Source organism: Pteropus alecto, unplaced genomic scaffold (genome assembly GCF_000325575.1).
Source record: "Pteropus alecto unplaced genomic scaffold, ASM32557v1 scaffold146, whole genome shotgun sequence".
NCBI lineage: Eukaryota > Metazoa > Chordata > Mammalia > Chiroptera > Pteropodidae > Pteropus > Pteropus alecto.
Window position 1 is genome coordinate 34011104 of NW_006442107.1, and position 18781 is coordinate 34029884.

General features: G+C 34.7%; 1 protein-coding gene across 6 annotated transcripts in view; it reads right to left on the minus strand.

The window, feature by feature from the left end:
• The window catches only part of PIEZO2 (piezo type mechanosensitive ion channel component 2), a 378661-nt gene that overhangs the window by 174539 nt on the left and 185341 nt on the right, over positions 1 to 18781 (minus strand). For all 6 annotated transcript variants that reach the window (XM_015595755.2, XM_015595756.2, XM_015595757.2 and 3 more), the window contains exon 4: positions 12293 to 12335. In XM_015595755.2, the coding sequence (XP_015451241.1) occupies positions 12293 to 12335 (43 nt within the window). The remainder of the gene's footprint in view (positions 1 to 12292; positions 12336 to 18781) is intronic.

Below are 18781 nucleotides of genomic sequence, written 5' to 3' on the forward strand. Positions count from 1 at the left end.
CTTTACCTCTTATTTTGTATAGAGCAAGGTGCCAAAATAACCACCTGGAGATTCAGGTTTTAAGTTAAAGAATGCACCATTCTCTGTAAGACCTGATCTTTATCATTCATTAACTCCAACACTGTTTATATTAGTCATAATGACCCAATTTAGCAAAGGTGGAGATTACAAATCAGAACATCTTTTCTTCCAGCCATGTTTTGAAAGAAAGAGAAGTTTAATGAAAGATTACATCTTTTGTTTTCGAAGAAAAATAGATCTGTTACTAAGTACTTATTAAATGATGTCAACTATGCTTGAATAAAAAAAATGGTTAAACTAATTACTTTCATGTTATAAGTCAAAGTCCTGGATAAAGCTCTCAACAGCTTAAGAAATGTAAATCCTCTACATATATTAATCTCCAGCTTTTAATCTGTGTTTCAGGTATAAAAAAGATATTTTGGCAGATCAAAGAAAACAACACATTTAATCAATTGTATAAGATAAGTTCATATAATATATAAAGTTTATATAATATCACATAGGTGTAAAAGCCTCAGATATAAGATCTAATTTTTTTCTGATTGTGAGGAAGTTATACCACTTGTTATAGACTGATTTTTTAAAAAATTTTCTCTCCTCCCCGACCCCTCTCTCTTTTTATTTAATTCCCTTCAGTTCCCATTTTCCAACCTTCATCTGGTGTAGAATAGTTATTTGAATATGTTTAACGTGTACCTTCAGGATATATATGTTGTGTTCTTATAAGATGTGCATTATTGTTTTTTATATATGTGTATGTATTTATGTATGTATTTTTTATGACAACCCAGAGTTTATTACTAAAATTCAATTGGTACTGTCATATTACACATTCTTTTTAAAAAATTTTATTTTATTATTAGTTTCAAGTATACAGTACATGGTTAGACATTTATATAGTTTATAAATGAGCCCCCTGATTGCTCTTTCTCAACTCTGGCTCTCTACCTAGCCATTACATTAATGCTAACTGCATTCTCTATGCCACCCTCCCCACCCCCGTGACCATCTATCAACTACTAATCTGTACTTCTTTAACCCTTCACCCCTTTCTCTCAGCCTCCCAACACCCCTCTTTTCTGGCCATCACCAGATTGTCCTCTATATTTGTGATAGACTGATATTTTTGTCTCCTCAAAATCATGTTGAAATCCTAACCCCTAATGTAATAGTATTAAAGGGTGGGGACTTTGGAAGGTGAATAGGTCGTGAGGGTGGAACCCTCATGATGGGATTAGTGACCTTATAAAAGAGACCCCAGAGAGCTCTCCTGCCATTTGAGGACACAATGAAAAGATGGACATCTATGAACCAAGAAGCAATTCCTCACTAGACACTGAATCTGCCACTGCCTTGATCTTGGACTTCACAGCCTCTTGAACTGTGAGAAATAAATATTTGTTGTTTAAGCCACCTAGTTTGTGGTATTTTGTTATAGCAGCCTGAACAGACTAAGACAGCACTTAATAACTGCTTGTAGCAAGAATAAATGAGACTTCTACCTACTATCTTATGATAAAATGTGACTATCTCATGATAATGAGCTTAAATAAAATCCAAGTCAGAATTCTGGTTATCTTATAAGTTTATTTGGAATAAAGATAAAACCATTCAATTGGCCTTAATCATAATATAGCCGTTTTTTCTAATGATGTGTAAGGGAATGGATAATGGTGGTAGATGTGCTCCCACTCCCACCCCCACACCCAGAGCAAACATCTCTCCTACCTGACCACGGCATTCATTTTTGCCTGAAATCATTTTAACTGAGTGCTCTAGTCAGCCACTAGCAATAATATGAGTTCCCTGGATATGCGCTTATGGAAAACAATATTATTATTTAGTATTGTGATTGATTCTAAGTTTTTTAAAAAAAAGAAGAAAGGGAGAGGAAGAAAAGATTCATTAAAAAAATAATAAAACAAAGTCCATTAGTGCCAAAGAATATTTTATATATGCACACTACATATGTTTGAGAGAACTGAATTTTTTTACTTTAATATAAGTTCAGTAAATGCCTGAGAATAATGGTGCAATACCAGAAGAATCAATTCCATCTAATTCTCTGGTGTATTTCCAAGCTGCTTCATTGTATCAAGGCAAAAGAAGCCTAAGTATGTGTCTTACTTTATAAGAGGAGTATAACAATAGAATTGCTGCAAGTATTTCCCCCAGAAGGGTCACTTCTTTGAGCATCAGGGCTATTTAGCCTCACGCCATGATAAGCAAGGGTTCTGGACCATGTGTGAGTTGCAGAAGGGTGTGAAGCAGGTAATGTGAATTATCTACCATATAATATTTACTATACACATGTGCACACACGTGCATGCACACACACACACAACAGGGGGAATTTAAAGGACAATAGAATTATTTTAGACACCTGTCACTATGACCAAAGAGTATGGAATGGGCCACACCCAATCTGTAGATTCTACACTATAGCTGCTGCTCTCTCCCAATCTTTCTGCTTGTCCTACACATCCATAATCCAATCATTCACTGAGTTGTAACTTCAAATTTTACTTCCTAAAACATATCTGAGATACATCCTTTCAATCATATTTAATTGTCACTACCTCGATTCAGACATTTGTAATGACTCTCCTGAACTATAACAATGCTTTCTAGCTGATCTCCTTGCTCATCTAAGCCATCCTCTGGTCTCTAGTTCTGCCCATTGACATTTATAGAGTCACATCTAACACTATCTTCCCCAAGTTTTATATCCTTCGATGGTTCCCCAGTACTGTCAGATAAGATCAAAACTTCTTGCCATTGCCTATAAAGTACATCCTGTTATCAGTATCATTTCTGTTCCATTTGTGCCCTCATCTGATGGATAGACTCCAAGGTAATTATCCTTTAAAACCTTGCCTAGGCAGCTCCTGAAGTCAAGCTTTCCCAGACAACTCCCTCCTTTCCCCATCTAGGCAGCCAGACCTCATCTCACCTCCCCTCACATACGCAGGCACATTGACCTCATCCTTTCTTTCCCCCATTGTGTATTGAAAATATTATTGTAGTGGTATGGGTTTGTGGAACATTGCAGCTACTCAAATAACATTTTCAAATAATTGCACTAAATGGTAGCATGCAATTTACTGTGTTATATTTTATGTTTACATATTGGTATCTTCCATAAGACCAAGACCACATCTCCTCACCCCCTTACCCCCAGGCTCCAGCATAGTTATAATCATGTGTGTTAAACAAATGCTTATTGACATTGAAGCATCATCAATGTCGGCATGGTGAACTGTTAATAAATAAAAGGTAGAGTCACAGAAAACTGAGTTCGCATCTTGCCTTTGACACTCACTAGCTATGTGATATTGAGTAAAATACTTTACCACTCTGATTTTACTTTGCTCCTTTGTAAAATGGAATGGTATACTGTGATAGGCTATGTCACTTCTCCCAACTAGACACTTTCCTTTTCTGTAACAATAATATACATGCCTGGCCATTCCTGTGTGATTTACAGTGCACCCTTTTGAGAATCATGCTTCTCAACTCCATAGACCTTGAAGTTGTCCACATAACCTGCTTAGGCAACTGAAAGTAAGCAGAAGTAACTTGTGGTTCATCTGAGCAAACGTATTAAAAGCCATTGCTCGCCTTGGGCATAGCAATTTTTCCCAGCCACAAGAAAGACTTATACCAGGTGAAGGTTCTATTTCAGCCTAGGTCCCAGAATCAAGAAAGCACCCAGAGAAGAGCCTCAGTTAATCCATAGCCTCTGCAGTTTCCATTTAACATGAGCAACAAATAAACCTTTGGTCTTATAAGTCATTGAGGTATGAGGTTGTTAGTTAGCTTAGCATAAGTCAACAGAATCAGACTCTAAAATGTTGTGAGAATTAAATTAATCAAATTAGCAAAGTACTTAACAGAGAGGCCAGCATATGATAGGTTTTTCACAAATCTAAGTTCCTTTCCCCTATCATGTTTATTTGAAAACCCAAATCTAGCCCAGGAGTGGGTATAGGGTGAATTTTGAAAATATTCAAATAAATGAAAAAACAAATGAGTTGGGCTTAATTTTAAACACAAAAATATAGAAACATCCTTTTCCTCTAGTCATTTCCTGAATATAAATTACTTTGACAAGATTTTATATCATCATTTCAAAATAACTTGCTAACATTTCCAGGAATATTTATATACAGTCTGAAAGAATTAAAGCATTTAGAAGCTCAGCTTTCCAAAAGCCAACACAACAGAGTAAATCATTTAAGAAATCTGTGTTGTACACCTCTATGTGCAAAAATACTGTGGTTTTATAAGCTACAAGTCTGACAACACATTAACAAATCCCAACTAAGATTTCCTTTATTTAACTCCATAGACCACAAGATTATAGCAATGGCATGATTTAAATTTAAATGTTTTTTCCTTCTGTATGCTTCGCAGAGAGGCAATATAAAGAAATACTTGTCTTGATCTAAATGAATAGGTATTGAAATGATCCATTTTATCCTACAGACTTATAAGCTTTATTTAAAAAAAAAACTTTAGGAAAACATAGCAGTTACTATAGAAATTAATACCTTTGTTTCTATCACAATTGATTTTACTTAACCATCTCATTTCTTGGATATAAGTTTTCATATAGAAAAGCATATCATAAAACCATCATTGCTTTTCATTATTTCCCAACATTTTTTTTTTTTACAACATTACATAAAGAAACAGCATAAATTTCAATTTCACAGCTAGTGAGTTATACATAAAGCTGGAGGTATAAAATAATTTAAAAACTGGCCTTAAATTTTTGAAGGAATTTATTCATTCTCTAAAGGAAAAGGCCACTAGGAACTAAAATTTATCAGGAAGGACATATTCCATGAAAGTAGGGAGCTAGGCCAACAGAGAAATGACTCACTAATGTTTATTTAAAAGGTCATTTATTTATCAAACATTTATTAAATGTCTATTACTTGCCAATTCCTGGGCTAATACTAGAGGTCGTAAGATGGCAAGACATATGTCCTGCCTTCAGATGCTTAGGGCTAATATAAGACACTGACATGTTCTGGGAGGAGATAGGGATTAGGCATGAACAACTGCAGTGTCCTGAAGGGACTTATAGGCAGGAATCAGGGAAAGCCAATGAAACACAACACGGAAACATTTGCTAAGCCCTGACTTGATTCCGTTTCCACGGAATCAGGTCCTCATTCATGTCTTCCTTTATCCAATTATTTCAATTTGGTTGCCTAAGTGGGTTAGGTGCAAGGTGCCTCAGTGAACAAGACAGATACAGGCCCTGTCCTTGTGGAGCTCTTGAGTTTATTTTTATTACAGGGATTCCTATCATGGGGAGCAGCCAGTGCTGCACTCAGAACATTAGACTCAGTAGTTTTGAGAAGAGAGACTCAGAAGTATTCTATTGTCAATATGAATGTCAACATATTAAGTAATTGTTCACACTGACACACAGAATAAAGCCACTTCTTCCTATACTGTCAGGGGTGAGCCAGCTCCAGCTGCAGGCTGCCCTATCGTCCTGCCAATTGCTACAATGTAATGGTAAAAAGACATTGGGGCTCTGGTCTCTTTCTTTTCTTAAAAGCCCACTCTTTCACAAGCGCTCTCCAACCAAATCCATGTACGCTTCCCCATCAAGGACTCAGTCAAGTACCCACCAAATGTCTGATTAGCTAGCACACACCAGGCAGTACCTGGGGTACCAGGGTATCAAGGTAGCATGATCCTTTCCATCCCAAAGGAGGAGAAGAGTTTCAATACAATATGTCCAGTACTACAAAAAGAATGCAGAAAGTGTTACAAGAATTGTGGGAGTCCTGAGAGTAAGGTCTCACAAAAGCAACAATGTCTAAAACTTGAAAGGTGGGTGGCAGCTCCCCACAGAATAGATGCAGGGGGACGAGCCTGACAATGGATAGACTGTGGAAGGTTGCTCAGCCCCCAAAAGACATAGCCCCGCCTTTTGAATTATGTCTACACAAGGGGAAAAATCCTAGAAATATTTGTGTTTCATCATAGCAGGCTGTTTTGGGGGCAATTTATATTTTAAAATATCCTTTGAAAAAGCAAGATATTTTATTCTACGATCCAAGTAGAACATCAAATAAAATCATGTACAATATTGTTAATAATGATGTAATCTGAGGTATTGTTCTGATTGTACAGATTTATTAAGAATAACTTCATTACTTTTTAACTAAAAATGGATAAGAGGTCAGTAAAAGATTTGTTATTTTTAAAAAGGCAGCAAATAAAGTTTTCCCAGAAAGCAGGAACTTTTATTTCTGTTGGCACGTTAATACACGTGAGCCTATTTACTTGTTGAAATGTTTTGTCTCAGACAAAAGTATAGCTTTGGAGAAAGAAAACCCTGTTCAGTCTTTGCTAAAAGCATATTGTGATAGATACTACTAGAGCTTTCTGGTATTTCTACTTCTTGTCTCCTTACTGGATACATGGCAGAATTAGCAAGGTGACTCCCTTTGGGCCATAAACTGTGAGCTGCAGTGACAAATGCCACTTCCAGGTGGAAACACTCAAGATACAGTATACAATTCTCCAATCTCTCCATCCACACTTAAGTGAACACAGAAACATCATGCTGAGACAGAAGTGTCACAGATTGAGGCCAAACGGTGACATACCATATAGAGGCTGCCCTGTACAGCTGTCTGTCCTCCTCATTAGATTTTGCACTGAGAATTTGGGCCTTTCCCTGGTTGATACACTTGTTTAGAACATGCAGAGTATCAATGAATTGACAAAGCCATGCCCAACTGCATCACCTTAACCTAGATTAGTGAACTAAGATTTCCAAGTATGTGTAATCATAAACTTAAAAAATCTGCACAGAAAGTTAAGCTTTCTGATTGAAATCCAAATATGTTAGGCACAGATCTTTTTCTCTATAATAAAAACAAAAACAAAGAACACAATAGTCTTCTTTTGTTATGTACATGTCAGTATGGTAGCACCAGGATTGGGAAGGAAGTATTCGAGGTGGCATCAAAGATATACTAACCTATATTCTTCTTCTGTTAATTAACTGATATCCCCCAGAGGGGCGATGTGATTGTTTGCAAGGTGAACATATGACCATGAATTCGGCCATATAAGCTGTGACAATGTGCATTTATTCTGAGACAATGCATATAATCACAAAGTTTCCAAAAAGTGAATGGTGAACATTATCTCATGGCAAATGTTACTGCAAGGAGGGAGGGCAGCGCATATCCTTAGGTTTTCCTTTCAATTACAAAATGTACAACAGAGGACATCTTTGCTTTCTTATCCCTGGAGAAAGCTTTGAAGCTTTAGCTGACTCAGTCGCTTCTTTTCTTTTAGATGTGACCATTTTAAAATAACCTGCTAGCAAAGAGATTGATAAGCAAACTTCAAAGGACATAGTGATGAAAGGATCAATATCTCTTACAACTGCTCTAAAGAACCAGATAGATTCATTTAAGGTATAAATGAAATTCCCTTTGAGAGAAAGAAATGGTTAAACTTGAGAAGAAAAAAAAGCAAAGCCATATTTAACAGCACTGCTTAACATTCTTTGCAACAATAAATGCACAACAATCCCAAAGATCGATATCTGTTGTGTAGTTTAATATACTTAATGCAATTCAGAGAATACTCTCTGCCCTTAAATGAGAAAACATGGAATGACATGGGAAAACACAGGATGGCATTTTAAGATAATATCTAAAAATCAGGATGATCACTAAACTGAGATGACAGTTCAAAAATAAAGCATGTTGCTTGATATATTCCTTAATAACATTTCTATTTGTACATTTATTTGGAATCATATCAATTTTAAGGAGGTATTATAATGTGGAATTTATACTGTCTGGCTTTATTTAAAATATTCACAAAACGAGAACAGACAATAAGGCTTGTGATTTGACACTATGCCCTCAGAGCTACAGAAATAGGAAAAATAAAACAACACAAAACAGAAGAAACCTGTAAATCGAGAACTTGGTGTGCATTTTTGTAAAACTCTTACTGTTTGAAACCAGGCAAACATTTACTTGAATACAGATCAATATGAGTGGCTCTAAGTTTATGGGTAGACAACTTGATTTTCTTTGAGTTTCCTTGTCTGAGAGATAGCAACCATGGTCTACAGTAGCAGCCAGTGATAGCCAACAGCCAACTCCTGCAAGTTGCCTGCTTTTGTAAATAAAATTTTATTGGAACATGGCCATACCCATTATCTATGGTTGCTTTCTGCTACAACAGCAAAGTAAGGTTGCAACAGAAATCGTGTGGTCTATGAGGCCTGAAATGTTTACTATCCGTCCTTTACAGTAAAAGTTTGCTAATCCCTGGTCTCTGTGGTGGTTGTATGGACCAGAAATGATTTAACAGTGCTTAGCACAGGGTATCTGTTTTCATTAAATCATTATTCAAGGAAGCACAAGATTAAGGTCACATAAGCTGGGAAGAAATGTTTCAATTGTCACATCCTTTTGATCAATGAATCCTTAACTATTTTAGAAAAAGCTCTTGTCCAAAGTGCTTCATTTAGGGGAAAGCAAAGAATCTCAACATGTCCTTTCTTCTATGAAAAAATGACCCTGGATAAATGTGAACTAAAAGGACACTGAAATACCATTTCTCACCTATCAGAGAATCTCAAGTTTGACAGAATACTTTGTGACAAGGATCTGGGAAAATAGTTATATTCATGCATTGCTGGTGGGAGTGAAAATTGTTGAAACTCTAAGGAGAAAACTTGGCAATATTTAACAAAATTCTCTATGAATTTACTGCTTGATTGGACCTGGGAATCACTCCCTAAGATATCTGGCAAAAATACAAGTGTGCACAAGGTTATCCATTACATTTTTGTTGTTGTTGTTAACAGAAAAAGATTAGAAACAGCCTAAATATCTATTCGTAGGGCACTGAAGACGGAGTTAAAGCAAATGGCCTGTGATCCATTTTCATCTTTAATACCAAAGAGACACTGGGGATAGGAGAAGATGTTAATTGAGCTGGTTTAGGCTCCTTGTAAACATATTAACTAGATCACTAGGCAAACAGATTAATGCAGTTTTGTGCTCGAGAGAGAGTTCTCATTTATGGAATGCTTCAATCAAAAAATTCCTAGTTTAGAATGTTATAGTAAACAAATCTTCAATCCATAGATTTATTAGGCATGAATCTCTGGAGAACATCACATAAGCTATTCAAATTTCTTAGGTCTAAAATAGGAGATGTTGCAAAATTAAATGTTCCTTGCTATGTGAGGGAACTGCAAATCTCATTAAAAACCCCATTTATTACTCTGGGCCAGAAAGCATGGATCTGGGTGACAAAGAAGGGCCTGGGGAGCCAAATGGGATATCCTCAATTTCTCCCTGCAGTACGAAGTATCCCTTAATAACCAGTATCCTTGAAATTATTAGTAAAGCTTGATACTGTATAAGATCCCTAATTTGATCAATCTCATTCTTTGTGTTAGCTCATCTACACAAAGGAATGTCATTTTCAGATTAATGAAATAAAGACTACCTATATCCACCAATATGGAATAATCTCCAGGATATATTCTCAGTAAAAAAAATGAAGTGCAGAAGAATGTATACAATGTATCTCTTCGTGCAAAGACAGGTCAAGGATGAAGATATATATAAATATTGGCTTCCATATGCAAAAATAAACATTGGAAGATTAAGCTAAAAGTTAATAAACACGGTAACTATACAACAAAGAAGGAACAGGGCACAAGAGAAAGGGATGGATGTGATATTTCTCTGAAAAAACTTTGTCATATAATTTGTACTTGTAGACATATGTTATATATTTAAAATTCAAATTAAATTTAAAAATCTATTGAAATTAAAAATATTCTGAAACAAATTAATAAATTATATATAAAATTTATAACATGACCACATAGAGAAAAAAAAATTCAAGCAACTTTAGTTTTCAGTCTTTTTGATTGTCCATCCTTAATAAAATATAAAATTAGGAGAGTACAAATTTTTAAAACTTCATTCAGTTGTCTTATTGTTAGTGGTAATATTAGTATTAGTATAATATTAGTATAATATTAATATTATACATACATTAATATAATATAATATTATATTAGTATTAGTATAATATTAGTATAATATTAACATTATACATACATTAATATAATATTATAATATTATAATAATATTATAATAGTATAATATTAATATTATACATACATTAAAATGAAACAAGTTTTGTTAAGAACTAAGATTTTTAATGAAAAAGAGATATACATTTTATAGAAAAGTTTAAAATTCTGTAAGATTATACTTCATGGGAAATATTGTATGACTTCAAGATTTATTTTTCTTAAAAAAGGTCCTTCCTAGCTTTATCTTTTGAAAAAGCCCAGAAACATCATTCCAGAATTGATGAGAATTCCTAGTATTTAGATTGTAGTTTCCAAATATCATTATCCACAAAGAAGGAAGGGCTCCTTGAAGAATGGCTGACTCCAGATCTGTAAAACTGGATGCGCTCGGTTCATCTAGTTGTACTAGTAACATGGAAACTATAAAAGACCAGTAGGCCTGTGTTGAAAGGAAAAGACGTCAACACGAAGTTGTTTCCAATAACAAAAAGGAATAATCTGAGTTTACATGAAATAGGAGGATAGACTAATAAGTAAAACAATATCACAAATGGACAAATCCAGAATGTGAGACATTCTACAAGACAACTGACCTGGTTTCTTCAGAAGTCAATGACATGAAGAAAAACAAAAGAAGTTGGGAGAGAACTGGGGGAAACCATCTAAATAAAGAGGCTTGAGAGATCAAAATGGAATGTGTGAGCTTTAGTAGCATGTTGATTCTAATCAATATCTGTAAAATGATATTTTTTAGATTATCAGAAAATTTAAAAATTGATTGGGTAATAAAAGATGCTAAGGACATATTATTTGTATTTGGTCATAATAGTGGCATTATGATTTTGAAAGAAAACACCCATTTTTTTCAGAGATGTATACTGACTTATGTAGTGATAAAATGACATAATGTCTGAAATTTTTTAAAAAAATATTTCAGCCAAAAAAAATAAGGAAAGCAAATATGACAAAATCTTACTGAAGCTGGGAAAAAGATATCTGATGTTTGATTTGCTTTTCTCTCTCCTTTTGTGTATGCTTGATGTTTCTCATAATATGAAAGAAAAATCAAGAGAAAAATGTTTTGGGAAAAGATTTCATATGAAATAAAGTTGCATATAGTTTTCCATTCTTTGTTTTAAGTTGGCCTCTAGGATCTGCCCATCCAATCCAATCTCCCTGCAATAACTTTAAAAACTAACTATGAGAACTTTCTGTGAGACCCAACAGTGATGGTGTTGATTGAGTGGAAGTGTATGTAGAGAAATAAATAAATATTTGAATCAATTTAAAAATGGCACAAAAATACTATTACAGTTGGTCTGGTGATGATCTAGTCTCTCTTGCTGTTGGAGCAATAATGCACTTTAAAGTATTTTATTATTTATTTATAGGCTGTAAGCATTCTGTCAGATCGAGATACATGAAAACACTTTCAATACGATGAAAAGAACTAGTCAAAACCTATATTAGAGTAAAAAATTTAAAATTGCTTTCTTTCAATAGCTATATCAACATTGCAAGTTTAATATAAGATGCTAAATACCACCGGGAGAGATCTGTCTAATATGCTGCCATTCAGTTCCAAGGACACGTGGTCTAGTAACTTTATTGACTCTACTTCTATATTTTCTGATGTTATAATGAGTCATTTTTTTTTCTTTCGAGGACATGCTGGTATAGAAATGCTTAAGAGTGACATGATCTCAGTTTTTCCCTTAGAGCTAATAAGATCTAATAATTTTAATAATTGAAAAGGTATTAATATAAATTTCTCTGTATTAAAACTGTAAAACTGAATATTTCATATTAAGTCAATCAGCTAGGAAAAAAGTACACTCTAATTCCTGTAAATCTCTAAATATACAACTTACCTTTTACGTTTCACAGGTTTCGCAGTTTAAGAAGCATTTCAAATAAATTGCTCTATTTAATCTTCATGTCCACTGTGTATGCAGGCAAGGATTTTATAAAGTAAAGCTCTACTTTATAAAAAAACTGAGTCTCAAGGGGCAAAATAATGACTTACCCAGGGGCATGCACTTACCGAAGCAGTGGTAGCAATACCACTGATTTACAATCAATAAATTACTTAGCATAAAATAGTACATTAGTCTCTAGAAGTGGAAACATGCTAAATCTACTTACCTTTCAAAGCCAATCTGCCGAAATGTCTTTTCCCATGTTGAACCTGTAGCAGAAGGAAGGAACATAATTAGTGCACATCACGTATCCAGATAGTTTTGTTCTGTTTTTTGCACACCTTGCTAGGTATTCAGTTTTATATTTAAGTGGAAGACTTTGTTTTCCTTCAAATGCATCACTCCTCACCTCCAGTCCCCAAATGGCCTTTTAGAGAACATTCCACATCGGGAGTTAAGCACATATCCCTGAAATGGGACAAATCTCTATGCCACTTTCTTGTGGTAAGGCCCTAGACCACTAAATTCATTCTCTAAACATCTACATGTGTCTGGTTCAGAGTGATATGAGCAAAATTCTCCTGTCAAAAATAATGAAACTGCCTATTATAAGTTGTACTCTCTAAAATTCAACCTTTGCCTGTGTGTAGCATATGTAAAGCTAGATGACACTATAAGAAAGCAATATTTGCCATCCCAAAATATGTCTCTTTATCATGAGGATAATTTTAGGCTGATTATTTTTAAGAAACAGGGGACTCTGGATGTTTTTCTTTTTACTTCTTCTTAACCATCTAAAGGGATTTAAATATTGGTGCTTGTACCAGGAAGAGAACTATTACCAAAGACAACTTCTTTTTACATCAGAAAGACTTCTCTGCATGGCATGACAAACATTTGTTTACCAAACAGTGGCTCTTCTCATCACCACACAAATTTTTTTCCTTCCCTTTGAAGTCCCAAACCCATACCCACTTCTACTTAGCCCGGGGTAATATATAAATCTCAATTGCATGATTCTCTGGGATCCTTATATCTTTGGGATTCCCATATGTATAAAATTAAATTTGTTTTTCTCCTGTTAATTTGTCTTATGTTAATTTGATCATTAGACTAGCCAGAGGGACCTAGAAAGGTAGAGCTAAATTTTTTCCTTCCCAACAACACTCTGAATTTTCAACTCATTATACACCATGCTTTTATCTCACTAAGGTTGAAGCATGGGATAAACATTTTATTTTTTAAGCTAAATATTTTAATCAGAAGTCTCCTGAACACAAAAATGCTGTTTCAAGCAACATGATTTGAAGAGTCAACTCTAAAAAATTCAGCTAGATATAAAAAAGGTTTTCTACATTTTTTCCAAAAAACAATTCTTCCCTACAATTTTCTCATTATTGATAGAAAGAAAAGTGCTAATTTTTATCAAAGACCAATTTATTAAAAATTCTGCATTTACAAAAGTTAAGTGTTTGTGCTTAAGTCATAGTTTTGCATTTTCATGACATTCAGTCAGTGGCAAAGATATTTTGATTTTAGAACTATTTCAAGTAAACATTCACATATCTCTAAATTTATAAGTTGTGTTTTGTACTAGTTGTTTGATAATAATAGCAGATAATCACTGCCTTTCTGTACAATTTAGTTCTGCAAACAGGAAGTGGTAGATTCAGCACTGGTCTCCAGAGACAGCTAAAAAGCTACTCTGCTTTTTTTCCTAAAGTCACGATAAACTAGGATGGTGCTTATGTTTCTTTCTTGAGAACTCTACCTCACATGCTTTACCTTCAGATGGCTACTCAGTGTCTCCTAAACATCAAGCAGGCTTTCCGGAAAGGTGGAAGATTATATAAGGAGTAGTTTCCTCTGTGAAGACTAACCAGTCCCAAAAGAGCACAAACATGGTGTTTCACCATGGGGTTAGAGTTCATATTCCTTGGCTATAATAAAGCATGTTAAATATTTTTGTAAATAATAAAAGACTAAATTTCAGATATGAATTATATATACACACAAATTTAAAACAGATTCAGGCTTATCTCCTTGTATAAAGTCACACTTATTCAGCTGAATTCCAATATGCTTTGCTGAATAGGAGTGAAAAATATGGAATTTTAGTTAACCAGCCCAGGAATTTCTCATGGCCCCTGGCCCATATGAATGTCATCTGTCCTGTGAGTCACATGTAAAAGAATTAAAAATCTCTATCTCAGAAATTCTTTGAAGACAATTATCCTGCTTCTAAGATTCTAGCAATTAAGACATTGGCAAAGAATACATAACTGGAGTCAGAAACAGCATTGTATTCCAGGACAGCTGGCAACTGTCTGGCCCAAACTAAGAAGCAGGAGAGATTAGGAGTCTCCTGCCAAGCAAGAACCAGACAGTCTAAGCACAGACCAAGTGGGAAGGGTCCAGGAAAAGGTGGGGTGGGGGTGGAGATGGGTGGGGAGTAGGTTTAGATGCTACTTTTCTTGACTTCCTTTGCTTCCAATGAGAAACAAAGCACCTTTTAAATTTTTTTACATATGAATTTTTCTCAAACTTTTCAGTATATTCCCAAATTCATTTTTTCCACAAATTTTTAAGAAAATCTCTTTTTAATAGACTCAATTTATTATCAGGGTAATATAAAAATAAATGACTCTGCTATACTGCAGTATCAGGCTTTTAGAACATGGAGCTTTAATTAAGAAATAGATTCCATATTCTTATTTCTAAGAAAAATAAACTTACTCAAACAGGCAGAACATATTAAAAGTGTTTGGTGCAAGACTTCCAGAAACTCCTTAGAATAAACATTATTAAGCCACTCAAATAAGCACAACATAGATGATGAAACAATTGCTTCCTTCTAGTCACTAGAAATAAATTTAATTAATAATTTGAGCATCTTAAGTACCAAAGGGGTCCATCATTGTTTGCTGTTGATACTCTACTAACCATCGCAATATGTTAGGTGTAGGATTGAACATATTAAAATATGGTTTCTGCCCTCAAACACCACATACCCTAGAGGTTTGGGTTTTCATGTCTTTTGTGAGCACTTAGCTATGATGAAAGGAGAAACACACAATAAATGGAACAGACATATCCAGATCCTTTGGCACCAAGAATATTTTTGGCAGCCCATTATTCAGCTGCTAGGAATTATTTTAAAGCTATTAACCATGTTTTACATGGTAAGGTAATATTATTCTCCTTTGCCAGAGCAGTCCAACACGGAGAGAAAAGTAGAAAAAACAAAAGGAGCTGGCAGACTTCCTTGATCCAACACTTTTAAAATGAGATTTATAGTATGGAGAAGTCTAATACATTCTTCACGAAAAAGCAAACAACAGCAACAACAAAAAGGAAAATATATAGCATACAGAGATAGATACAATGCATAAGAAAGATTTTTCCTTTGCACTCAGATGAAATAATTAGAAATAATGATTATGATTCTTCATTTTTAAAATTGCCCTTTACAGCATGGATATTACAACAGAATAGAAATCTTTGTGGAGGATCGCAAAGACCAGAGGCTGGAAACAAACTCTGGACTAAATGTCATCAGTCTGAAGAGCAAGGTTCAGTATATAATCCCTGTGCATCCGAGGTGACAAACTACCCTGTCATACCTTTTGGCACTGATACTCCCGTGATTCCAAGGGAAACCACCACACTGAAGTGTAGGGAGTTCTTCCTCAGGTCATCCACATTCACTCCTTTACAAAATGAACAAACCTCCATTTCTCTGTTCTCACTCTCCCTCTCCCATTCTCCCTCTCACTTGTACCCCATCTACCTATTAGCTTCTGTCGGTTCCATGTTCTCTTCTTTCGAACACAGAAAGAGGTTATGGAAAATTCTTTTCTTTGGGAACTACTTTCTCCATGCCCATGAGTTGCTTCTGTGGGGACTCCCAGTCAAATTACCTCTCCTTCCCTGGTCACAGGGTCAAGGAGGTCTGGGCAGACCTCACAGCACCCTACGTCCCTGGCCATAGGTTATTAGGATGGGCACATGATGGGCTAGGTCAAGCCAAAATGGAACCTTTCCTGGCTGATTTTACCTAACAGGCAGAAACCTCTCTCTGCTCACCTGTCAAAGAACCAGGATCATGTGAGGGCAGGCCTAATGATGTTCACAATGTGGCTATGTTCCTGCCACATGGAGAAAGCCTGGGTAAGAGGAAAGATAGGGATCTGTGAGCAGAGAGAGAGGAGAGGGGTCTCCTATGGCATCCTTGTCTGTCCCAGAGCTCTTGATGTCCGCTCCTTTCCTGCCACCCCAGTTATATGAGAGGGAAAACAATTTGCATTGTTTACTCTAGTATTAAGTCTAAATTCACTCTAGTATTACATCTAGTTTTAAGCTTGACATTTGTATCTCAAAGAACACTGAATATGAACAATAAAAATTAAGTTTTTCTTCTGAGGCGTGGTGAATTGAAATAAATAAATAAATAAATAAATAAAGATTTTTGTTGTTGTTTTTCTTGAGTCACAGACGTAGACTTTTTGTATAACTGACTGTCTAAAAATGAGGTTTTAACAATGCTTTGGGCACCCAAATTTTAGTTGGGGACATATACAATTTAAATAAATTATAGATATTTTAATCACATTTTAAATCAAGAGCATGAATATTCTCCCCAAAATTAATATAGTAATAAGAACAGCTTACGTTTCATATTATTTTAACATGTATATATATATATCCTAATTTAATTCTCCCAAATACTCCATGAAGTCAGTACTATTATCATTCTCCTTTTCAGGTGAGAAAACTGAGGGATAGAGAGATTTAGGACTTCAGAACTAATATTCTTAACTTCTTTATTCATTGCTTTGTCATATGCTGGATGTTGCATTCTTGTATTTCCTTCCTTCTTCATTTTTCTTTTCTTATTCTCCTTCCTGTAATTTGTTTCTTAATCTTGCCTTAATTTTGCTGTAATATGGAATTCAAAAATATTTTTTTAATTCCACAAAGTTTTATGTGTCTGATTATTAGTTTTAGAAGCATGGGAGTGCCTATAGTAAACGTTATCTGTCATCAAACCCCTTGTCACACATCACTTTTCACCTAGGACCTATGAGTCTTCCTATGTTAGTTTTGTTTCACACTCAGTATGTCCAGCAGGAGTTCAATATGTACAAATAGAAGTAGACAGAAGGCCATGCACCAATATGTAACCTGCAGATGATGAAACAGGGCTGGTTATTTTTTATTTCCTCTAACTTTTCTGTAGTAGTGGTTTAAAACCACAGAGCTTTGCCTGTTACTTGAAACCAGACATCTGAGTTCTAACAGCTCTGCCTCTGGTCATCTGTATTTCCTTCAACACGTCCCTCTTGGGTCTTTCTCTTTCTTTAATGTAACATTGAGGGGTTTTTGAAAGTTCCCTTTCAGTTTGTAATTTTATATTTCCATAAATGTTATTGAAAACGCCAAATTTTCTATCTTTATGTTGTAAATTGGTTGCTCACTTTATTATCATGTTTCCTCATTGATTACTTTCATCAATCATTCTTTCACTCAACTTGTTGCTCAACTTCTAATACATAAAAAGAAAGTAATTTGATGTTTTCTGTAGGTTTGCAGTGATAATTGGTGGTCAAATGAGGCATACCTTTTCTTCTAATTGTGAGCAGTTTTACACTGAGTATGTCTCGGACATTGAAAGCCACTTGAATTTGAATCTTCACCTCTGCTTTTTTTTTTCAAAATAATTAGCAGAAAAGGATTAATAATTCATGGAAGTGGTAGATTTTTGCCAGCATAGTCCTATAAAAAGGAAAGTGTTTTCATATATTGTAGGGGCTGCCAAGCAGTTGAACATACGACCTGGCACAGAAATTGATGAAATACTCAAGTATCAGGAATTATACCAGTTATAAGCTTTCTAGTGGAAGCTTCATTTAAATTACTTTTAACTCTTGAAAGGAAAAGATTTTCATATCTAATCAAAAAGTGGCAATTGTACCATGTATTGAATACTGAGTATAATGTGAAATTCTAAAAGAAAGATTGACCAGTTTTACTTTGCAAATATTAAGATGCTCTTATGTTGAGTTATAGTTGAAATCTTTTAAATCCTAGAAATGGCTGCTGTAATAGATGATATGTACCCAAGTGATGCAATTTCCCTAGCTAATGAGCAGTTTCAGCATTTGGGGTTAAATGGTGAGGTCTGCAAATTTTTCTGAGTCCTAATTCCCACATGAGTTTTGATTTTAACAGGTTATAAGTAACTGTAAAAGATAGAGGTAAGGAAGAAAATTCTTTACCATCCTTTAATTAATAAGTTTCAAATTAAATGACCTATATATTTTTTAAAATGTCATTTTTCACCTCTACTTAATACTCTTGCTTTGTAATGTCCATTATCCCCTGCTCTGATCATTAGTATCTAGATGATCAGAGATGATACCCCTTAAGTTACATACAATGGTTTTCATTCCACTTATCCTTTGTCAGTTCTTTTCATATGTCTTAACTTTCCATCATCTAAGGGTGATCATTTTATTTTTCCTCATTTGTGAAATAATATAGGTCATTACAAAGCATTAAAATATCTATAATTTTTTATTTTTGCATAACCCCCAAACACGCTAAGACTCTTGTAACCATACTTGCACCTATAAAATAGGGGTCATCCTATTTTGATACTGACATTAATCACTGTATTTTTTAACTGTATAATGTAACTCTTACCATGTCAATA